The sequence below is a fragment of the Phalacrocorax carbo genome, chromosome 15 (assembly GCF_963921805.1).
Source record: "Phalacrocorax carbo chromosome 15, bPhaCar2.1, whole genome shotgun sequence".
Taxonomy (NCBI): Eukaryota; Metazoa; Chordata; class Aves; order Suliformes; family Phalacrocoracidae; genus Phalacrocorax; species Phalacrocorax carbo.
The window spans coordinates 6,771,692-6,795,496 of NC_087527.1; the positions used below are offsets into that span (position 1 = coordinate 6,771,692).

Here is a 23,805-nt window from a genome sequence, read left to right on the forward strand (position 1 = left end):
ATTTCTGACTCGCTCCAGACTCCCTTTGGAGGAGACTGCTGGACTGATTTTTCTATTTCTTTAGTAATGTTCATTCATCTTTGCTGCTGCCTGAGAACTAAAGCTTGAGACTGACTGCAGATTCCTGTTATTCTTTGATTGCTAGTGAGAGGGGGTCAGCGTGTCTCAAATTAATCGTCAGCTGTCAGTGTATCACAGTGCAGTCTGGAAGTCTGTTCCAGGCAGACCCTGAGCAAAGTGGAGAGGAAGAATTGTGTGTTAGGACCAGGGTGCATTTGTCTGAGCTCTATATATAAAACTTCACACACGCAGTAATATTCACCCTCAAAATGCGCAATATCCCTTTCTTTTTTCTTGCAGTGTCTGATTATCCAATACGTCCACACGTTAGGATTTTCTGACATCTGTACCCGTCTTGTTTCAAAAGTCTATGTTTCCATTAGCATTTCATAGTAGTAGTTCATTGTTGGCAGCAAAAGAAGGAAGATTATTCTCTCCCCTGTTAAATGGGGACTCAGCTGATATAAGCATGTTCTAAAGTAGGGATGTTAAAGGGAGTAATCTTCGATAAACAACAGACAAGAGTTAGAATATGGGTGTTGTTTCTTCCAAGAAGAATGTATCTAACTAGCACCTCAGAGGTTTTGATGGTTATTATTTATGAAATGTAAGCCATATGTTTGAAAAATATACTTCCTTTACTGCTGTTCTGTTGAAGCCCCAGAATTTGCATGAGGAAGAGGTAATGTTGGGAGGCATTGGAAGCTAGTTCCGAAATCCACTTAGAATGAGTCAGGCAGTTTTGTCTTAATTTGCTGAGCAGCCTGAGTAGCTGGTTATCTCCTGTCAAAACAGATGTTTGCTACATTTTATGGCAATTAAAATGGCTTTAAAAGAATATTCTCAAAAGAATTGAGAATCTAGAGGCAGGGATCTGGTCCTCCATACTAGATCCTTGTCTCCGTCCTGCAGTGAATGCTGCAAAGTTAGCTTGCCTTTGGGAACATCAAGCAGTCTAGACAGAAATAGAACACCACTAGTTGAACTGGTTCTCTCCAAAACTATGTCAAGTTGAGGACTTGGTCTCATCCAAGCTTTGATAAAAGTTTCATCTTCAGATGAGTGGTTTATTTGCTAGGCCAAGCTATGGCTGCTACTCTAGTTTAAAGGTGTAGAATTGCTTAGAAATTTACTGCCATTTTGCATTGAGAGTCCTTCTGACTCTGTGTGTGTGTGTGCACGCGCGCGCACGCTGCAAGTGTTTAAGCTGGAGCAAATTTTAGTGCTTTGACGTTACCCTTTCCTGGCATGCTAATTATTTTTATGATACACTAGATAAATAAGAGTGAAATTCCCACGGTTACATGGGACCAGGAGCAGTTGTTACTTTTTGTGCCCAGCTGCAAGTTCCCTGTTTATCAGTCTCTCTGCCTGACTTCTCCATCCATAAGATGCTTTTTCCTTAAACCTGTTTGTGACTCTGGGTTGATTACAGCGTCAAGTGTCTTGAAGTGCAGGTCATACACACAATCTGTCTGTAGATCGTTTACTTTTATATAGGAAATTCCTATTTTGAAGATCAGTATCAGAAAGAATATTCTCTTTCAAGGGATAAGATGATAATATTATTATCAAGACATAGGTGGTTGGGGTTAACAAAGATTTTACACTGGAGCAGAAGGAGCTTCTGTCCTGTGGTGAGGCTGGGCCCCAACGCGCTTGCTGAGGCTGGGTGTGACAACCGAGTTCTGTAGAGTTGTGTCAGTGTGCTCAGGGCTCCTTCATCCCAATGGTATTGTTTGTGCGCAGGTGAGCAAGGGCCCAGCTGTATAGAGCTGTCCAATGCCAATGTGCGCTCACCTGCCACCGCATCTGTGTTCACACAGAGTGTAATTCTGATGGGGAGATTTCCAAACCTGATGTGCAATCAGACACGAGCCTCATGCTCGAAAAGTGCAGGCTGGGGCACTGATGGAGTGAAAGGGCCAAACTGATTCTCTCTCCTTTTCTTTTCAGGGTTTGATGCATTCCAGTGGGCCTGTTGGCCGCCACCGCCAGCTGATACTGGTTCTGGAGGGAGAACTGTACCTCATTCCATTTGCTCTCCTGAAGGGCAGTTCCTCCAATGAGTACCTCTATGAGCGCTTCAGCCTCATTGCAGTGCCATCCATCCAGTCACTGAATCCCAGCTCCAAGGTCTGACATTGCCTTATAAAACCTCACTCTCATAGACCCCTCCTGTGGGGTGCAGGTTCCTATACATGCCAGAATAGCAGCAGCTCTGTCCTGCTATGCCAGATGCAGGAATAGAAACCACAAATATACCACCATCCTGAGGCACTCCCAGTTCTGATGAGCACATTGAGCACCACAGCTGTGAAGTAGGTTCTGGTGTAGTTCGTGCGGTACAAAATCACAGCCCCAAGCATGCCAAGGAAGGACAAGGGGAATGGATCATTTGGATATCCTCATCTAAAGGATACCACGTCTTGGGGTGTGGAACTACATGTCAGACTGCAGAAATGTAGGTGTTTGTGATCAGTACTGAGCTTCCTTGGCAAGCTGACTGCCCTATCGCATTCCTAGCATGTTTACCTACATTTTAGTTTTCTGTGTGGAGAAGGCCACTAATGTCTGGTGACACTGAAGCTTTAAGACAAAGTGAATACCACAAGCAAATCCTACAGAAGTATCTTTATGCTGATGTTTGGCATTAGCATTTCTAAGGCCCAGGTCTTCAGGGAGAATGCTCTAAGTCACATCAGCTCTTGCTGAGCAGTGTTCTGCTGCTCTCTTGGCTTGCACTGGGTTAAACATAGTTACTGGAACAGCAAAAGGGTCTGAACCTTGTGAGCATTACTGATGTGGGGTTTCTGTGGCACCATGCCACTGGCAGTGGTGATACTGATCCTTGAAATACATGTGTGAGAAACCAGTTAGTGAGTGATTACAAGTAGTCTTCCCATAAGGTGGGAAGCTGGGATCTTCTTCATGCTTTTAGCTCTGCTGCAGCCCTCAAAGGGACATGGGCTAAGCCTGTTGCTTTCTGTTCTTATCTATCCATTCACCCAAGACATGGGGATAGAAATCCTGCCTTGACTCAGGTGGAAATGTTCCTTGGAATAGTTAAATGGAAGAAACTAAAGAAACACAAAGTGTTTTTGCAATTATGACAACCAGACTTCTGTTTAGAGCCAAAGAGACAGGATACTTTATTACCAGCACCATAACAAACAGATCTTTGAACCCCATTTTCTCTCTTTTTCTCTGTAGTCCCATGCGAGGAAGAATACTCCTGCTTACTCCAGTTCTACCTCAATGGCAGCTGTCATAGGAAATCCCAAGCTTCCTTCAGCAGTTATGGACAGGTGGCTATGGGGACCTATGCCCTCTGCAGAAGAGGAAGCATATATGGTATCTGAGTTACTTGGCTGCCAGCCCTTAGTTGGCAGTGCAGCAACAAAAGAGAGGGTCATGACTGCCCTCACTCAGGCAGAATGTGTCCATTTTGCAACCCATGTCTCCTGGAAACTGGCTGCTTTGGTCCTGACACCCAACACCGATAGCAATCCAGCCAGCAGCAAAAGTTCTTTTGGGAACCCCTACACAATCCCAGAATCCCTTCGGATGCAGGATGATGCCAGTGATGTGGAGAGCATCTCAGACTGCCCTCCTCTTCAGGAGTTTCTGCTTACAGCAGCTGATGTCCTGGATCTGCGGCTTCCTGTCAAATTAGTGGTTCTTGGCTCTTACCAAGAATCCAGCAGCAAAGTCACTGCTGATGGAGTAATTGGCTTGACAAGAGCATTCCTGGCTGCTGGTGCTCAGTGTGTCCTAGTGTCGCTCTGGCCTGTTCCTGTGTCTGCTTCCAAAATGTTTGTGCATGCCTTCTACTCCTCCCTCTTAAATGGGATGAAAGCCAGTGCAGCCCTTGGAGAAGCGATGAAAACTGTACAGAGCAGCAAGCAGTTCTCCCATCCATCCAACTGGGCAGGTAGGAAGAATCTGCTTTTTGACAAACAAGATGGGGTTTCTAGGAAACGCTCTTATGCCAAATTGTTTGAGTTAAGCAAGAAGCGGTGCTAGCAGGTAGTTGGGACTAGCACGTGTCCTGTGCTCTCCCAGAATTCAGCCCCTGTGTTTCAGACCCTGGTTCAGCTGAGTGTGGTTGAATGTCAGTGTCATGGAAAACGTCAATATTTCACTGTGTATAGTAAATGGGTTATGAATTTTATATAATTTAAAGCAATTGTGAGGTGAAGTGTGTTTCCTCACAACAGTATCATGACTGGAAAAAAATAATGTGCAATACAATAATTCATTCCCTATGTTTGAAATCTGTAGGGTCAAGTTTCCTGGGTACTTGGGATGGAGTTAGCTTGAGCAAATTTACAGAACCTGCTCACTGAGAATTGAGTGAAACTCTAACAAGGAGGCAAGAGTAGTACTTCTGGAAGTTGCAGCAGCAACCAGTAGCTGTGATTTCTGTGACATAAACCTTGTACAGCTTACTTTTTGGTCTTGTTAATAGAAGGGTTTCCCTTGCTTCCACTGGAAATTTCTCAGCAGCGTAAGTTCTGGGGTGGGTTGCTGGTGCTTACTCCCTCTCAATTAGATGAGCGAGTTGAGATTCAGAAAGACGGAGTCTTGGCCCTCAACAGTGTTATTACAGGGATATGTACAAATAACCTTTTTTTTGCCGGCACAAGTCCCGGTTTTTGAAAGCTGCAGACATTCCCCAAATGGATTTTTTTTTTTTTGCACAGGAAGCAGTACCATGTTTTTTAGATCAGGAAGCTGTTGCGAGTATGGCTTTGATGTAAAGTGTATGTAGCTAAGGAAGTGGGAAACTCAGGAGAGCTTGTTAAAATGAGCATATGGAGTTAGTCTGACAGTGTTTTCAGGCTTGTTGAGTCCAGCGTTAGAACGTGATTCAGACAATACCAGGTGGGAGCTGAGTTTAGGTTACAGTCCAGTTTGTATTTTATTTTCCTTCCAAGATTTTTCCGCCTCGAAGGAGCATTAATAAAGAAAAATAAAAAAGTGACCACATCCCAGGCAAGGAAGAATGAGCATGGACATGGGTGCTTGGCATCACCACCAAGCAGAGGCTTCCAGCTACTCAGGCTGTCTTAGTACTGCCCCTTCCATGGTATGGAAGCAAGTTCATTACACACAATCCCTGACTTTCACCTTTAACTCCTGGTGGTGTCTCAGAGCACCAAAGCAAGGATGGTCAGCTACATACCTCGCTGTAATCAATGAGAAGGGGCAGGCAGAGCTCCTTGTGCTGATATTTGGAGGATCTAGCATTTAGATGGTGCATAAGCCAAGACAGGTTTCTGACCGAGACAGGGAAATCTCTCAGTTTTCTGAGTTCTGTTTCTGTGAGCACTCTTTAGCATCTATTGATTTCCACTGCTGTAAAGGAGACATGGAGCATGCTAGGACAAGTTTAGCTGCAGTCAGTGTTTTTTGGCTTGCTCAAAGAGGAAAATGCTGATGATTTAATAGAGGAGGACGGTAAGAAGCGTCTAGAAGCTGTCTGGAATTTCAGTCTATGGGACCAGGCAGGGAGTGGGCAGCTGCTCTGAGAAAAAGAGTATCACAGTAAATCATTCCATTAGTCTGAGAGGACAGAGGTTATCTGCTTCTGTCTTGAACATTTCTGTAACAAAAAGAGATCGAGCATATCTCATTCTCAATTCTGCAGGCTTCATGCTTATTGGGAGTGATATGAAGCTGAACAGCCCTTCTTCACTAGTAGGACAGGCCCTGACTGAGATTCTGCAACACCCTGAAAGGGCACGAGATGCTCTGCGTGTCCTGCTACATCTGGTAAGAGAAGGGAAACACTACCACACCCAGCAGGCACAGGAAGGGGCATTGCAGCCTGTGTAGTTGTGAGATAATGTTACCTGTGGGTATGTATCTGTAGATGATGAATGGGAAGAGGAACACCCTGGTGTGTAGCCACTCGCACTTGAATATACACCTTCAGCCCTTATCCCTTACCATAAGGTAGTCTCTTGTGAAAACTCTGGGTCAGTGTAAAAAGACTGGGACACCTGATGGAGTGTAGGCAAAGTAAGTGAAATCTTACGTTGTATTGTGACAAAGTCCTCCCTCAGCTGTTGAAATGGGTCTCTGCTTTAAAGATGAGATAATCATTGGGGTTAATTGTTTCGACAAGAAAATAGCTATGAACGTTGCAGTCATGGAGATGCAGAGCACAGTGACTGCTGTCTCTTTGCATACTTGGAAAATAAGAGGCACTTTTGTCCCCATATGTGCCAGTAGCCTGTTGTGGGGAGCAGCAGGACTGAAGCCAAATTGCCAGATAGCTAGAATAATCTCTAATGACTTTTAATACTGTTCTTTCCAATATGTCTTCTGTGGTGCCACAGGAATATGGAGTATCCATAGGACAATAGAAACCTGTGAACATTGCTAGTCATCCCAGTTGCTGGGTTTTGTGGACACACATCTCTCTCTACTTTTTACCATATAGCTGCAGACTCTTGCCTGGTAATAAGCAATGTATACAAGAGACTGGAACCTGAATGCGAGTCATCTTTTGGGGAGAAATGCGGCTGCCAGGCTTATAGGGAACTTGTCACAATCAAACTGGTACTTAGTTTCCTGTGGCATTACTTTCCCCAGCATCCCAGAGAATACTGACATCACAGTGATTTTACAGCTGTGAGTGCTGACTTACTGGAGCCTCTGTTTTCAAGTGCACTAACATCCTTCTGTGTAAGACAGGTCAGGTTCAACACTGGGTTCACTGTCTCTAAACCTGCTGTACCTGCCTCTTCGCTGTATAAAAAGAGGTGGTTAGTAAAAATCTCTTCTAAAGTAAGCTAATGCTGTGTATTCCCCAAAGGTGGAGAAATCATTGCAGCGAATCCAGAACGGGCAGCACAACTCCATGTATACCTCCCAGCAAAGCGTGGAGAATAAAGTTGGTGGCATTCCAGGCTGGCAGGCACTACTCACTGCAGTAGGATTTAGGTTGGACCCTCCAGCCAGTGGCCTCCCAGCAGCTGTGTTCTTCCCAACCTCTGACCCCGGTGACCGCCTGCAGCAGTGCAGCACCACCATACAGTCCCTCCTAGGTAAGAAGCAGGCTGGCTCTGGGCTCTGTCCTCGTCTGTCCAAGCAGACATCAACCTTTCCCTGCTTTTCTTTGATGCAAGCGTGTAAAATGGTGAAGTTTTACATCAGCGAAATAGTATTTAACAGGGTAGAGGTTCTAGAAGTAAATGTTTATGAAAATTTTGTCATAGATGGGAATCATTTACTACTGGGTACAGTATCTGAAAACCGTGATGTGACTATTCCTTTCTCCCAGCTCTCAGTCAGATGCAAAGCGGAAGATTGTTTGCTTTCTGGAAATTGCTGTTGCTTCATTGCTGCTGCTTCCAGAACTGCTTGGTGATGTGGGGGGAGGGGTTTTAGGAATTAGCCGAGTTAGTTCTGTTCAGGTTGTTGCATTTCTAGCAGTAAAGAAACAGATATTTAACAATCCCTGTTTATGCTGATGTTTTTCAGGTTTGCCTAACCCTGCACTTCAGGCACTTTGTAAACTTATCACAGCTTCAGAAACAGGAGAACAGCTTATCAACAGGGTGAGTTGGGAGGTTTTCCTCCAGTACCAGTTTCTAAAGGTTCTTCTCAGGTCAGTAAATTGAGAAATGCACAGAATTGTTTACACTCTGGTTTATCAACCTTGCTAGGAGACTTCAGGGTTGAAATTCTAAACTTGCGTGTTTGTGTGAATGAAAGTGTGTGTCCAGACGAGAAAAACTCAGGTATGTTGTTGGGATGCATGGCCTTAGGTCTCTCCGTTCAGTGGCAGAAGTGAAAACATGATACCTACTGCAGTAGGGGGAAGCAAAATATGGGAAACGAGCGGCAGAACGACTAGCTGTTATTTGGCCGTCGTGTCTAGGGCCAATGTTGGCTGGTCTTTGTCCGCTGTAATTACCAAAGTCCTGAGGTATAATTGACTTTGGCAACGTGAGGTCTGTCAGAAAACTTACTGAGCTTATGCTTCCCATGGTGTGTGTGCTCATAGCTCTGCTGAAGGGATTCGCAGACTTTAAAAGGCAGTGGCACCTGTGGCTGTGGGACTCCTCCCTGCTCCCCTTAATCTCCTTCACATTCCTCCCTCTCCTCAGTCCTTCTAGCATGCCTAGCATAACCTAACCTTTCTCTGTGCCACCAGCCTGGCTGGCTTCCCATTACATGTTTCGTACTGTCCTGATTGCTCCTCTAATGCGGTTTATCTTGATCATTTGCCTGCTTTAGTAAAGAACACGCTGCACATAGTGAATGGGCATACAGCTCACTTTCTTTTCCCTTTTCCCCATGAAAAAGTGTTCTAGGGAAGTACCATGGTGGGTAGCTAGGATTATCCCTGTGTAGCTTCAGAGGGCTCCCCTTCATTCTGTCCTGTTGACTCTCCACAAAATTCAAAATAACAGCCCCAGCTTTTCTGTTACTCATTAAGAAGCCTGCTTTGTCTGTCCGTTAGACTGAGTCTGCTTCAAGGAAAGGGTTTCATCTTATGATCTACAGTAGCACATGAGATATTTCTAATGGCTTGTCCTTTAGAAATTTTGCTTTCTTGCCTTGGCTCTTTTCTCAGTGTCTGAGACTTCTGTGGTTGAATAGCAGGGTTATTTTGTCCTCATTGCCACCAGAGGGAGGCCCGGAGTAGAAGGGATGTGATGAGTAGTAGACAACGTTCCAACAGATCGGAATGTGTTAGAGTGTCCATGAGATTACTTCACGATTGTCTTCTTGCCTCGGATAATTAGATCACCCTAGGAAAGACATTCAGATGGCTGTACACAACTAACAAAAGATGCACTCACCACTTCCTCAGCTTCCCCATGCAATAAATATTGGCAGGGGTATTGCATTGTTTTTGCAAATGTTCTATAGCCCAAACCCCAGGCAGAATTTCCTTTTGCACAAGACACTATCCAGTTACAAGTCAGGGTTTTTCAACTTAGCTCTCCCCTCCTATGCAATTACTTGTTTTTTTCCCTCTCCTTCCTCTCAGCAGTTCAGTTGGTAAGCAGCTACAGTTCTGCCTGTTCCAAAGGAGAGAAGATTTTATTGAAAACTGGAGTGTAATAACTGACAGTTCAGTCAGTGGGTGTTGCTTACTGTCTTTCCCATATGGGTGATAGGCATCATAAGGGAGCAGGTGCTCTTGGCATTAGTGAAGCAACAAGGCAGGGAGCCTGATCTTTTGCTCTGGATAAAAAATGCTCAGTTTTAGTGCGAAACAGAAGGCAGGAACCACAAAAGAGAGAACTTCAGTACTACCACATGTGCAAGGAAAAGTTAGGGATTCCTGACTGCATTTAGTGCCAATAATGTATCCCAGAGAAAACAAGAGAAAGGCTTGTTTTATGTTCAGCCTTCTGCCAGAATGTGGGTTGGCCGAATATCTGCCTGCTAAGTGTCTGAGTTGATTGTAATGAGCTGGGCACTCCCAGATTCCAGCTGCCTGTTCCCACGCGGTTGGACTCCTGATTCACAGCTCAAGCCATTTCCATTGCTCCCTTTTTTGTCTGGATGGAGCATCTCAGAGTCAGGATGCTGTTTTGCATGTGGATATGTCACAGCAGGGTTCCCTATCACAGGCATTTTGTAGCACAGAATAACCTGTGTTCTTTCTTTCTTTTCTCCTCTTTTCCCTTCTTGTTACCTGCTGCCCGAAGGCTGTTAAAAATATGGTGGGAATGGTGAGTATCACATGCACTGGGGAATGACACTGCTGTGCAGGATAAAATGCCTTGGTCTCTGCAGACCCATTTATTTCCCTGCACTGCAGAGTAGTGTCTTCAAGCTGCTTTCAGGCCTGGAGCTTGCTCCGTAGTGCTACTGTGGAAAAAAAGAAGTGTAAGCTTTTGTGGGTTGTAAGAGATGGGTGGTCCTGAGTTTAGATGGTCCCTGATTAATGACTTTCCATCCTTCCTGCCCTGGCTGTGTTTTTGAATTACATGGGATCCTGGCACCTTATTTGTGTCAGATCTTCATAAACACGTTTTTTCTCTACTTTGCTACTCCTGTCCCTTGGGCACAGTTGAGAAACATCTTTCCTGGAGACCATGGAGGTATTAGGAAAGTCTTCCGTGGTTTCATATGACTTGTTTTGCCCAGTTACATGCTGAGAATGAGTTTCTCGGGATTTGCATAAGGAGTATGGTTCAGTCATGGAATAGGCTTTCTTATATTCCTGTGAGCAGCCCCAAAGTATGTCTTTGCTTTTCTTCCACTTCACAGATTTTCCTGCTGTGCTTCCTTCTTGCTCAGTTTCCACTGGCCACACCCCCCAACCCTCACCTTGTTCTGTCCCGACCTTTGCTGCTGTTCAAGTTTGTCCATTGTTGCTGTCCCTGGACTGTCCAGACCTTTTCATCTCACTGTTCTGTTCAGGAGCAGCAGCTGAATATATGGGTGTACAGGGAAAGGGACGTTTGCACTGCATTTGTTTAGCTGTGACTGTCAGAAAAGCAGTGATGTGATTTGTATGGAATGGCTAATGTTTGTATTGTTATCTTCAGCTGCATCAAGTCCTGGTTCAACTTCAGGCAGGCGAGAAGGAGCAAGATTTCTCCTCTGCACCAATCCAGGTTTCCATCAGTGTCCAGCTCTGGAGGCTACCTGGCTGTCATGAGTTTCTGGCAGCTCTAGGTAGGAGAACATTTCTTTCCGTTGTCTTCCTAAAACTACTGCTGGTGTTTGATATAGTGGCTTGAAGTAGTGACAAGACTCACAGCTTTAGATTTATTTCTCTGGGTGCTGTTTGGTCTTTGCATCTCTGGATGCAATCCCTGACTGCTCAGTATGTCTCTGCCGGTGCACACGCACAGAGCTCTTTTGCTTATTGGTTGGCCCGTGGTAAGGTGCATTTTTCTCTCATACACCAAAACATCTCCTAGGTCTGCAGAACATGGATTTCAGGGTTTACAGCAGCTTGGTGCTGTCCATTTGCTTTAGCTCCAGTTTTTATTTCGAGATCCTATTCCCTTCTTGTTCATAATACATACTTTTGAGTTTGCTTCTGCCCTTCTGACTGAAGTGAACCAGCCATTCCTTTGTCTGGGAAAAATGTGCACTGGGCAAGGATAGGACGTACCAGGGTGGTAGTATGTACCAGGGTCTACATCCTGCAGAAAAGACAGATGAGAACTAAATATCAAACTAGATTTTATTCCAGCTTGGACCTCGCTTAGAGTTAGTAAAAGATCATTGCAGGGAAGAGGCAATGCTGCAAAAAGAAACATCCAAGAAGACTGCTTGAGGGGCTTGTAAAAGTCAGGTGTCGTTTCTCACACACAGTCATACTTCCTGCAGCCCAGCCCTCATTTGCTGAATTCCAAGGTCTGTGCTCTTCTTCAGACTCACTTCTGTGAGAAAACTTTGGATTAATGATGAATGGTAGGGGCCTGTGGGATGCTGTCCCGAGTTGTGTTTAGTATATCATTCCCTGACAATTCCAGGTAATTTGTAACTTAAAAAATACTGGTGCATTTGGTCTGTCAGTTTGGACAGACAGATCTTTTTGTTCTGTTTGTGTTCTAAATGAGATCACGCTTGTTTAAGACATCAGATCTTTCGATGAGATGTGATTTTGTGCTCCATATTCTGCTACAGGTTTTGACCTTTGTGAAGTTGGCCAAGAGGAGGTGATTCTGAAAACTGGGAAACAAGCTAACAGGAGGACCATGCACTTTGCTCTACAATCTTTGCTGGCACTTTTTGGTAAAGCTACTTACAGTAGTTTTTGCTCCTATAACATCTGATGGTTTGATCAGAATGGCTTCTGTTGAAATCTCACACTCTTACCTTTTACAGAGATCATATATACATCATCCATCCAACACATGTCATACAGACCATACATCATACAACAGGTGCAGCAGATGTTATTTTCAAATGGGAAACAAACACTAAGACTGGGCTGAGGCCAAAGCTGGGAATAGAGTTCAACAACAGAAGGATGTATAACTCACCCTTGTTTTTAGGATATAAAATGATAATGAATTGACACGTTTCATCAAGGATACCTGGACTGAGGTTCCTGTGCATTTCCTGGGCTGTGCACATTTGTTTTTTCCTCACCTAAGTAGTAGTTGGGTTTTTTGAAGTAGCAAAGATTCTGAGTGCCTGTTTTATAGCATTTCCTCTTAATTCTGATTACCTGGCTTTGTTTGATTTTACTGTGTACCTAGGGGCATGTTTGTACATTTCTTTTTTCTTTTTTAGATTCTACAGAGCTGCCTAAGCGCCTTAGCCTGGACAGCTCCTCATCACTAGAGTCACTGGCTTCTGCTCAGTCTATTTCCAACCCTGTACCCCAGTATCAAAACCCTCCATTCTCTCCTACTTGTCCAGACAGCATTGCGTCAGATGCCATTTCTGTGTACAGCCTGAGCTCCATTGCTTCTTCCATGAGTTTTGTTTCCAAGCCAGACAGCATGCCGGATGGCGTGGGACACAGAGGACGCCAGGACTATGAGAGGTGTAAGAACATCTATCCACACAGGGCTGCAGTACAGAGCCAGTTGTCACCACAAACCAGTACTGTAGCCAGCAAAGATGAGGAAGAGTATGAAGGTTTTTCTATAATCAGCAATGAGCCTTTGGCCACTTACCAAGAAAACATAAAACCAAGATTTTCCCCTGATCACAAACAGCCCAAAACTGGTCAGACTGGAGGCATTAAAGAGTCCGTCAACTCCAAAGGGAGCATAAGTACCCCAAATTCTCCTGTCAAGATGACTCTTATTCCCAGTCCAAATTCACCTTTCCAAAAAGTTGGGAAACTTGCAAGTTCTGATACTGGGGAATCTGACCAGTCTAGCACTGAGACTGACAGCACTGTCAAATCCCAGGAGGACAGTAATCCAAAGCTTGATCCACAAGAGTTGGCCCAAAAAATTCTGGAGGAAACTCAGAGTCACCTCATTGCTGTTGAACGTCTTCAGAGAAGCAGCAGCCAAGTAAGCAAGAGCAACAATTCAGATGATGGGGCTTCCACCCCAGCAGGTGTGTCTGCATTCAGATCTTCAGAGACCAGTGCATTCAGTCGGCCAATCAGCTCTAGTCAGAAGAATCAGTCTTCACCTCTTGCAATTAAACCAAAGCCTCCAACAAGGAGTTCATCTCTTCAGAAAGTAAGTTCTGGCTATAATAGCCCTACGACATCGGAGATGTCAAACAAAGAAGGCACAGGCCAATACAGTGGGCAGCCATCTCCAAGTTGTGATTCACATGGGTCCTTAACAGAGCAGCCTCACTTTAAGCTCAAGTACCCCAGCTCTCCCTACAGTGCTCATATTTCTAAATCACCCAGAAATATCTCTCCAAGCTCAGGGCATCAGTCTCCTGGTGGCAGCACTCCATCTCCTGCTCTTTCTTATTCCTCAGCTGGTTCTGCTCGCTCAAGTCCAGCTGATGCCCCAGACATAGACAAATTAAAAATGGCTGCCATTGATGAAAAAGTGCAAGCAATTCACAATTTAAAGATGTTCTGGCAAAACACTCCCCATCACTCCACTGGCCCAATAAAGATTCTCCGAGGAGCTCCTGGAACAATGACTTCTAAGAAAGATGTCCTCAGCTTACTCAATTTATCTCCACGGCACAGCAAAGAGGAAAGTGCAGATAAGCTGGAACTAAAGGACCTGTCTATTGAGCAACACCTTGCTTCTCCACAAAAGAACCCTCCAAATGGACACAGGCGCCCTGAAACTACAAATGCAGTGACATCAACTCATTCTCCACCTTCCAGTAGCACTCCAGGAACCACACGCCCTTTGAGGCTGCCATCTGGGAACGGTTATAAATTTTTGTCACCAGGAAGATTTTTTCCTTCCTCCAAATGCTGAAATGTCTTGAGTACCAGCTGATGACTTAAAATCTTGTAAAAGTATTTGCTTCTGCCCACTTGCCTTTATCAATACAGAACCATTATCTAAGAAGCCGTGGTCATACCCACAGTTGGCAATGCACAGGAATGTGACAGATTGGCCCTGTCTGTCACTGCGTAGGAACACGGGCCTAACACAGAAGGGTTTTAGTTTCCCTTATCGGGATCTTGGTCAGACTCAGCTGATAACAGGTTCTATGTAGTGTTCAGTATTTGCGGCAACAGGTCCAATGAATCTAGTTGTCTGTTCATAAAATACTAGTTTTTAAGCCACCTACTTGTATTTCTTAACCATACAGGAGGTTTTACAGCTGGCTTTTTATACAGAAATTATACATATCAGGGATTGGAGAGGGAAGTGAGGGGAGGCAGAACTTTCATGTACACCACCAAGAAAGTATGCGCAAGTTTCTGCCTGGAGAAGTACGTGTCATTTATTTGATTGCTTTCAAAGGCTGACAGAGAGGACAGGATAACATACCTCTAGATATCTCTGCCAAGTTAGCCAAACACAAGAAACTGCTGGCAATAAAACTCTGTATCAGCATGATACTGGCAGTTCTCTTGCATCATTTAGAGGCTGGTGAAAAAAAGACAAGAGGACAGAGGTGCCCTATTCTAAAACCTGCGTCGCAGGTAACTCTCTTCTGAAGAAAAACCCTTCAGGTGATATTTTGCTGGTTGGTCTGCTCAAAAAGAATGTTTGGAGCATAGCGAGCAAGGTGAGCCTCAGCATGAGGTAGTGAGCGTGCGTCAGAGAGACAAGTTCTGGTTTTATTGAATGCTCTGATCTTTCTGGTGCACAGCGTTATGATGGTGAAATTTTCATCTTGGCTAGTATTTGGGCAGCACAGATGTCTTCTGTCTGCTAAGTGTGTACAGAAAAGGGTTCCAGACGCTGAAGCTCAGAACATGATTTTACAGTTCCACAGTAGGCAGGAATTGTGACATCAGTGTATGTGATTTAGAAATCACCTGACCAAATAAATCCTGCACTGATGCTGCTAAATCATTCCACATAGCTCATCATGAGCAGGTCTGCAAACCTTTCCCCTGCTGTGGAAGCAAGTTCCTTTTGGAGCAAGTGTACCAGTCTAAGCAGATGTCAGTGCAGTCAGAGCATGTGAGGCAACAAGCAGAGTGGCTGTATGCAGAACCTGTGCGCCCTCTGATCCGTGGAGAAAAGAGAACCAAGAGCACCCCAGGAGTGATGTGTAAAGTAAGCTTTCCTAGGCTAGATGGTGTTTAGGTGTTATGGATCAAGTTGGAGGTTATGTCTTTTAAGCGGCTATTGAATGCGGTGATGTAATCAGAATCAAAGTGATAATTTACATGCACTGAAAACTGTGGGCGTGTGGTAGCATTAACTCGGCCACACTGCACACTTAGATCCAAGCAAAGTATTTCACAGGCCGTGTGCTATGAAGTCGGAGCACTGGATCACCAAGGCTTTTGGTTTCTATTCTGCACTCCCAAAATTCGCTGAGTGACTGAAGGCTAATCACTTCACCTCTCTGTGCCTCGTCTTCCCTTTCTATCTAAATGGGGATAGTAATACTTACCTACCTACCTCACAGAGGTGTTGTGAGGCTTAATTAATTAGGCCCCGAGTTTTAGCTGGATCTTGAGTCAACTTCCAGTCTCGCAACTGACTACCTGAGTGGTGAGTGCAGTCAGCTCAGTAAACATATTAGGGGCACATTGCTGATGCAGATAATTGTTGCACTTATTGTGTCTGGATGCTCTTCTTGAAAAGATGGATCTAATCATTTATGATTTTCTTAGGGATCTTGGAGGAAAAGCATGATAGCAGGACAGAGGATTCAATTCTGATACCGGAATATAAAATTACTTGCGCTCAGCTTACTCATGGTGCATATATCAAATGCTTGCTTTGAGTATATTCTAGAATCCACTGGTTTTGGGAGAATGTTTTCCCTTTTGCCATTGCAAGAAATAGACACAAGCACTAAAGGCAAAGAATATAGAGCTGTGTTGTTACAGTCAGCTAACAAGGGATGGATGATCACAAAAGTTTCAGTGCAGAAAGACAAAAAAAGTAGTTACCTACTCATTATGCAATGTAGCAAAACAGTTGAGTAAATCTATTCAACTCATATGATGCAGATTATTTGTCTGTATATTACATCTTTCTGTGACGGTTTGGTGCTAGATATCATCTTCTCGCCATTTGGCAGGAAAAATTGGAATAGTGGGCCAGAATGAGTCAGTACAGCGTCTACCCATCATGTAGGCGGTGATACAGCTGATCATGCAACTTGCTGTGGTCACAAGACTGCTGAGAGACTTCATGTGACCTAATCTGTTTCTAACCAGCATAATTGTTTTAAAACGACATCCCAGGAACATCCAGGATGGAAGTGGGCAGCTTTTTGTTTATAGCAACAGCAAATACTCCCTGTAGTGCTGCATAACATGCCAGAAATAAGCCTCTTTACTTGTAGTTTACTTCCATAACTAAAGGATCTTTTAATCTGTAGAAATTATATATTGCCATTTTGGTACAACCCATTTTCGTGGTGCCAGTAGGTTTTGCACTGGCTTAAAGTTTTCAGAAAGAGCTAAATCGGGGCAGGGGGGTGGTTATTCTGTTGTTGGGTTTGGGTTTTTTGGGGGGAGGGATGGGAAAGCATTAGAAACAGGGAAGGGTTCAGATGTAGAGGAAGTTCAGTATTTGGGAAATTGGTGTTGTATAAATATGGAAGGTGAGTGTCACTAGAACAAGTCCTTTGGGAAATGTGTTTCCACTGACTTGCCACGGGGCACTTCCATTGGCCTAATGAGAGCCATGAAGATGCATGCTTGCTCATGGCTGGGAGACACTTCACACACCTTGTGCCTCACTCCTCCACCCCCTGAAAGAGAAACAACCCCTTTGTGAGGAAAAAAGAGTTTTATCAGGTTTGCCCAATATGTGGAGAAATTCAGGAATTGAAAATAACATGTTCTCCGTTTGATATTAGAATTCCTTCTGTGGAGTTTAAATGCATTTGTCGTTGTTGTATTTGTGCATGGTACAAGTGACAACACTGCTTAATACAGTGAGCAATAAGAATTAGGTATTATCCACTTTCACATTAAACCTGCCACATGCAACCATTCCCCAAGGCCATAGAATGTATTTTAGTTTGGGTTTGCCCAGTACGTTTTACTGTGTGAGATTACAGATTTTTTTTATTGACTGTCTTTAGCTCCAACTAAATGGGAACAGTAAACAATCTCTCTGATCAAAATCCAGTTTAATTTGATTTTGTTGGTTAGCCTGTACTCTGGCCTGGTACTGATTTTCCTTCTTTTTAATCATACCTTACTTAAACAAGGAAAAAGCATTGAAGGGGTGCTACACCCACGTGTATCGCTGTTGGCCGTATTTCCTTTCATTAGGTCAAACTTGTTCTATGAACATCTCTTTCAAGTTGCAGAATTGATCCAGGTGCACAGAAATACCTGTAAATCTGTTAAGACACACTGGTCATTTCAGGCTAGATGGTATTACTGGGTTTGAGCAGTTTCGGGTTCATTGCATTGCCATGCTGTCCAGAAAGGCTGCAAATGTGTGTGGAAAACTTGGCCCCTCGTTTGCAGAACTCCTTCAAAAGAGCGTTGAAGATGGTAACTCAGAGAGGACTGTCAGCAAAGACTCTTCCAAGCAGCAGCCCTTTAGCACTTGCTCTCCTTGTATGCAGTGTTAGCCGTGTTTGGCCTATATGAACTTCTTTGTAAATTGAAACTCTGTTTCCAGACAGCATTAAACTTTTTATATTATGAAATTTACCATGTAAAAAGATTTTCATATTTTTATTGAAATTGCTAAGGCATTTGGCCTTCTTTCTTTGTGATTTCAGTGTCTATTAAAGCATGAGTTCTCTCAGTACTTTAGTCTCTTGGTCTAGGATGATGTTGGGAAATAATTTGTTAGCGCACTGCTCTCTGTCCTGACACCCAGCTGGTTACTAATCTGTTCCTCTAGCCTGCTTCTGAGAAGCAAAGAAGTCATGCATAAGTCTGCATTCTGTGGTGAAGTATGACTAACGTACAGCAGCTGTCCTCAGCCTCCCCTGTGGAAGTGAGAACTTGTGGTCATTGAGAACTTCCTCCTCTTCCTGTGGCAGAATGTAGTGTTCCTGTTACAAATGGTGACTGGAAATTGCTTTTCCTTTTTCTAGCAGGTGGTGGGAGCATCAATATTTGCTCGCTGTCTGTCTTGTTGTAGTCGGCAGCAAAAGGATATGTAGGGTTGGAAGGACCTTCAAGGATTGCCCCGTCCCATCCCTCCACTGTGGAAGAACCAAGTGCTGAAGGTATGATATATTTTCCCCATACTGATGCCAGTTGGAAAGTGCTGACTTAAATCTTCCTTCCGCCACTGTGTGAAAGGTGCCCTTGTGCTTAGGGGAGGTGTTGGTGACCAGATGAAACTAAACAGAATTTGACTTTTTTTGTGGTCTTGGAAGTTTCCATTGATGCCTGTCTCCCAGTTGTATAAATACACCCTCTGGCCATGCTGACAGAACACACAAACCATATCCTCGATCATGACATAGCGGGCTCTTACTGGCCTACAGGCATCTCTACCCTCCAAATCTCTGATCTGTTGAGAATGAGGTGATCTGAACGTTGCAAATCACTGCAGTCTTCCTGGCATCAGCTCTTCCATAAGGAACCTTTCCTGGCGTGCCTCTAAAGTAGCTGATTCTCTGTATTTGAAGGCATGGATGGCGCAGCCCCCCAACAAAGGTTTTATAGGTGGCTGCCTCAGCTTAGTCATGGCCTTAGGACTACCTGCAACTGGGTGACACATCCAGTGTAAATCAGTAGGCAGCTGATGTGGATGCCTTAGCTTCTCCTGTCATTGATACTGCCGCTGTATCGCAGAGATGAAAGTCAGTCCTGTTCCTTTCAGAGACGTGCTTCTAGAACAGCAAGTGTGGGTAGAAGTCAGTTCAGCACTGCAAAAAACAAGAAGGGAGCTGTCTTAAAGCCTGACCTTGAACATCTTATTATTGAATACATAATATGCAAATATACTTAATATGCAAATATAAGCTACAGGCTGAGCATTTTGTGAGCGTTGATACGCACATTCATACTGTGGGTTGACATACACTGCCAGTAGTGTATACCCACATATGGCTTTTCCTCATCCTCGTGCCGGATGCACAGAGCACTCCGTGCAGCCCTGCTGATCTCACCTCCCAGCTGCAGGCAGCCTTTGCTTCTCCCTGAGTACGGTCATGGACTTCCCTGCCAACACTCCAGCTCTAGTTCTGTCTGGCCTCACCGTCTCATTTTTTATATACTGTCCAAAGAGAAGAACTTACCTTTTTATCCCTGTCAGAAAGAGTACCAGCCGCCTTCTATTACATGATGACATCATTTGCGAGTGGTTTTATTGGTAAATCACTGTGGCTGGTATTGCAGTGGACTCCAAGAAAGCGTTCTGCAGGGAACTGCAGCAGTTGCCACTTGTACAACAGAAGCGTATAGAGGATTGTGCTCTCCTTAGCAAGTCTCTCCCACGTCCTCCTCTGAGAAACAGTTAGGGATATGGGCACCCACTCTGGCAGATCAGCCAGGAGAACTCCAATTACCTGAAGCGACAGAGCTGGGGTATACTGATCGCACCTACACTGTTCTTGAATCACACGGCAATAGAACTTGTGCGCTGAAGCACACAACTTTGATCCTTTAGCATAAAAGAGAGTATTTAAATACTAAAAAATGTAGTATCGTTTTCAGTTCATTATATAGAAACGTTTGCCGTGGTTACAAAACCCTCTTCTGTGATAGAAGGAGGAGCAGGGGCCTGGGCACTCAAAGGAACAGAGCAGCTTTGTTTCAGAGAAGCAGTGGCATCTCCTGCATTGGCAGTACAGTGCTGCAGCTTCTGCCTTCTCATCCTGACAGCCAGATGCAGGTAATTGTCCTGCTGCCGTCGGTGGGAAAGTGTCAGAGCAAGAGCCAAGCCTGCACTACAGCACAGTGCTGGAGACCAGAAAAGGCCCAAAGGAGCTTCAGAAGCAGGCGTGTTTCTGAGGTCCCTTTAAATGTCACATGCAGGCCTAGAGCAGCCTCCTAATGACTACGCAGACATGAGGTTAGGGACAGCACAGACCTGCCCAGGGACCCAGCTCGTGGTGTGATGGACCGCGGCCCAGTGTGCCTCCAGCAGGTCCCCTTGCAGAGCTCCTGAAACAGTGCTCTCATGTTTTAACGCCACCATCCCACTTCACATGCACAGAAACCTGTGTTCAGGCAGCAGGACATCGCAGCAGGCTCAACCTCTGACAAAAGCCAGGAGCCACTGATGTGCAACTACACTGACAATGTTAGTTCCCTACGCAGGGCAAGCCAAGGCTGGAGGAATTCCATGAAGAACAGCTTGCTGGGGAAGCATCCCCTCCATGAGCAGAGACCGTGGTGAAACTGTATGGGCTGGTCTGAAGCGGTTTCTCTGTATGCAGGGTCTGGAATCAGCAGGATGCAGCTACTCAGATGATAGTATCGTGTGTGGCATAATCTAGATATAAACAAAGAGAATAAGGGTTTTGGGGAGAGCACACATTGCAGCTGGCTGAGTAAACAAAAGACAAATGTTGTCCATATGGGGAAAGAGCAGCAGCCACGGACTGCACTCAGCCAAGATTTTGAAAAACCAAATAAAGGAAAATACTGAATGCTTGAAAACTTTGGGAAGCAGACACTTAAAGCCCCACCACTGTGCCCTGGCACAGCCCTTTGTAATTTCTTTGCCTCATAGACTAAGCCAGTGCAGGCAGAAGTCTGAGCAGCAGTTTCCATAGCATCCGTCTCTCACATTGCAAGAGACTTGAATGAAAATATGTTTTCATAGGCAGAGCCTATTGAGGATTGTCTTTAAAGCCATTTATCTGTGGGAGGGTCGTTTGGCAACATTTCATTTTCTTCTCTGTGAGTTTCTGCCCTCCTTCACTCTAGTGGGGTTGACGTGTAAATCATCATTAGTTCTAGCTACTGGCAAACGGAATTGGGGAAGACGGCTTCTCAAGGGAAAGGGCAGGCGAGGGTGAGCCTGGAAGTAGGGTCAGTAGTCGTTTCTGGGGAAAAGGATGCAATTCAGAAACATGGGAGTGTGGGCATTGCGCCGAGACTTACACTCAAAGAGGAGACCGTCATTCAGTGAGGTGCAAAAATCTGCCTTAGCCAGTTTTGGATGCCAGCAATTACCCCACAGAAGAATTAAAATGCAGTAGCTACCCATAAATTAAAATTGTGCATTTAAGCTTCCTATGGGTTGACATAAATGACCATTTAAAACAACACCTTGTCAGCAGTAGGGCAGCATTATTCACAATGAAAATCTCTGCAAGTGTAAAAGCTCTGAACTGTTCCACAGCCAGACATACTTTCATTTTTTGAGGAGGAATCATTTCCCTTCTGCAGTGCCAAACTGCAAAGTTCCACCCTCCCCTTTGTCAGATCTTGAAATGTCATGGGGGGATTTTTCCTTTCCAGTTTACCTAGTTGTACATTGGTGTGAGCATTTCGAACAGCTGTAAAGCAAAAGCAGCTGGTCTGCATAGCTGTGAAGAAAAATCTGACAAAAAAAGCACAGCAAGCTAATGCTCAGAAACTAGAGAGCAAATATATTTAGAATGCATTATTTTAAATAAATCCTGTAGTTTTACCTGAATGATGATTTTTGAGCGCCCCAAAATGGAAATATTGTTACCCGGCTGCTTTGTTCTTAGGGCATCATCATTTTGCCCCAGGATAAACTTGAATTGCTACGAAAACAATGATGAAGCCAAATACAACATACAGAAGCAACTTGGGAAAACTTGACCCGTGTTGTCCTTTCTATGCCCTGTGCTGAAGAGCCAGGTTTAGCAGCGGCTTTGAGAGTAAGCAGGGCTGGGTCCTCATTCCAGGGGCATGGTCTGTCTGCAAGACATAGTCCTGCGTTCTCCTAAATTCTGCTGTGCTCCAGCTCTGAACAGCCAAGTTATAACTAGTTTTTATCACTTGCTCCTCATTCCAGGTCTCTAAGCTTCACCATTCATGTGTATTTACAAACTGGTTTATCTTCATCACTCACTGGCACCTGTGTTGGCCTCTCTCCTTCATTTTCCTGTTTTCGCTCTGGAATTCCATCTTGTATGTCTCTGTAGTACCTGAGAGACTCCTACATAAGGATTTGTTGTTACTAGAGAAATCCCTGCTTGAACTCGGGGGAGCTCTGCATATTTCCCTTTTTGGATTAAATGACTAGAGTAAAGTTTTAGTTAGGCTGCTCTTCTGCCCCTTCCCACCCCGCCCCCCCCACCGTTTTTCTCTTGCCCTCACGCTGCTGTTTGATTGTTGTATTAATAGAAATGTGCTGGATAAAAAGGGTGCTGGGAGATGTGATGCTCTTTCACCCTACAGAGAAAGTGTGTCCCACCCCTCTGCCCCCCAACCAGGTAAACTCATCTCCTGCCACACACCGTCATAAATGGAGTAGCGTCAGCTGCCTGACGCAGAGGGACTTGGCACCAGCACCCCCTGAGATACGAAGGCAATTTCGCTCCTCAGGGACCAGTGTATCAGGTTCTTCACAGGCTGAAGGAGCTTCATGGGATGTTCTACCCTTGGGGCTGATTTCAGCCTTCTTTCAGTGCCTCTGAGGTCTAAAACTTGTAGGCCGTTTTAATTTTTTTTTTTTGTTTTTAATGAAAGCCGATGGTCTCATGCCAGCAACCGGTCTGTGGGAGCAGAGGGTGCAGGTGGGTCTGAGCCCAGTAACGGCTGAGCCGTGTTCTTTGCGCTACGTATGTCAGTTCTTCGACTGGGTTCTGGTGCCCGTGTTATCTGTGGGTGTGATAAAGGATAAAAGAAATTCCCTCACAAGAGGGCAGCATTGGACACCGGAATCGCGGCTCCTTGTCTTACATCGCTTAATGAAACCGTGAAAGCGTCCTGCCCTTTGTGCAGGCGCTAGCACTTCTGTTACCGATTTCTTGTTCTTTCATTTGTGTGACAAAACGGGCGTTCCGCAGGTACCGCAACAGCAACCCGCAGGAGGGTTTTTGCCTCAGATACGCTGCATAAGGAAATTTTTGCTTCCCCTCACAAAAAAACGGGAGCTCTGGTCGCATGATGGGCAGAGGAGGTGCCAGGCAACAGAACGGTGGCGCCGGCGGTGTCGCTAAAAGGAGGGAGCTGCAGGCGGTGCGCATGCGCGCGTGGCGGCGCGTGCACCGCCTGTGGCGCGGCCGCCGTCAGCTGCGCCCCCCGTTTTCCAGCGTTTCTGCTGGGGGGAACGAAGTGAGCGAACACCCATCTCTCACCTCCCAGGGGCTGGGCGGCCTCGCTCGCGTGCTTTCGCTTGAGCAGCCGTTTCCCGCGGCGACCTCCCGCCCGCACGGAACAGCGAGCGCGAGGACGCGTTATCCTGGGTTGGCACCGAGAGCCATCCTGAAGCGTGCGCCGGGGCCGCCTCCAGCTGGGGCCAAACGCCCGGCTCGTTACGTGTGGCCAAAACGGGACCTCGCTGACGAGCTCCGGTTTTCCCGGGGCAGCAGAGGTTGAGGCGCGTTCCCGGCGGCGCGGCACCCCCAGCGGCCGCTCCGGCGGGGCGTAGGGGCTTGGCCCCGCTCGCCGCCTTCCCCAGGGCCGGCACCTGCGGGGGCGGCGACGGCCCCGCTCCCCCGAAGGAGGGCCCGCGCCGCCACGGACACCGGCCTGGCCCGGGCGGGGCTGCACGGGGAGACCCCGGCACCGGCCCGCTCGGGGGGCGGGAGCGCTGCCGGCCCCGCCCCGGCGCCTCCGGCCGCGGGCACCGGCGAGCGGTGACGTCACGCGAGGCG

General features: G+C 45.7%; 1 protein-coding gene and 1 long non-coding RNA gene across 5 annotated transcripts in view; one reads left to right on the top strand and one right to left on the bottom strand.

Moving 5' to 3' along the window:
• TTC28 (tetratricopeptide repeat domain 28) overlaps positions 1 to 17,852 on the top strand; it is a 196,283-nt gene extending 178,431 nt beyond the window's left edge. For all 4 annotated transcript variants that reach the window (XM_064466755.1, XM_064466756.1, XM_064466757.1 and 1 more), the window contains 8 exons: positions 2,017 to 2,196; positions 3,274 to 3,994; positions 5,714 to 5,838; positions 6,887 to 7,118; positions 7,555 to 7,631; positions 10,587 to 10,716; positions 11,680 to 11,787; positions 12,292 to 17,852. In XM_064466755.1, the coding sequence (XP_064322825.1) occupies positions 2,017 to 2,196; positions 3,274 to 3,994; positions 5,714 to 5,838; positions 6,887 to 7,118; positions 7,555 to 7,631; positions 10,587 to 10,716; positions 11,680 to 11,787; positions 12,292 to 13,916 (3,198 nt within the window). In that variant the 3' untranslated portion in view covers positions 13,917 to 17,852. The remainder of the gene's footprint in view (positions 1 to 2,016; positions 2,197 to 3,273; positions 3,995 to 5,713; positions 5,839 to 6,886; positions 7,119 to 7,554; positions 7,632 to 10,586; positions 10,717 to 11,679; positions 11,788 to 12,291) is intronic.
• Positions 17,540 to 23,754, bottom strand: LOC135315879 (uncharacterized). The gene is made up of 3 exons (XR_010375362.1): positions 23,287 to 23,754; positions 19,300 to 20,498; positions 17,540 to 18,927 (listed from the first exon to the last, which is right to left on the bottom strand). It is a non-coding gene; the product is annotated as an uncharacterized LOC135315879 (long non-coding RNA).
• Between the last annotated feature and the right edge of the window lie 51 nt (positions 23,755 to 23,805).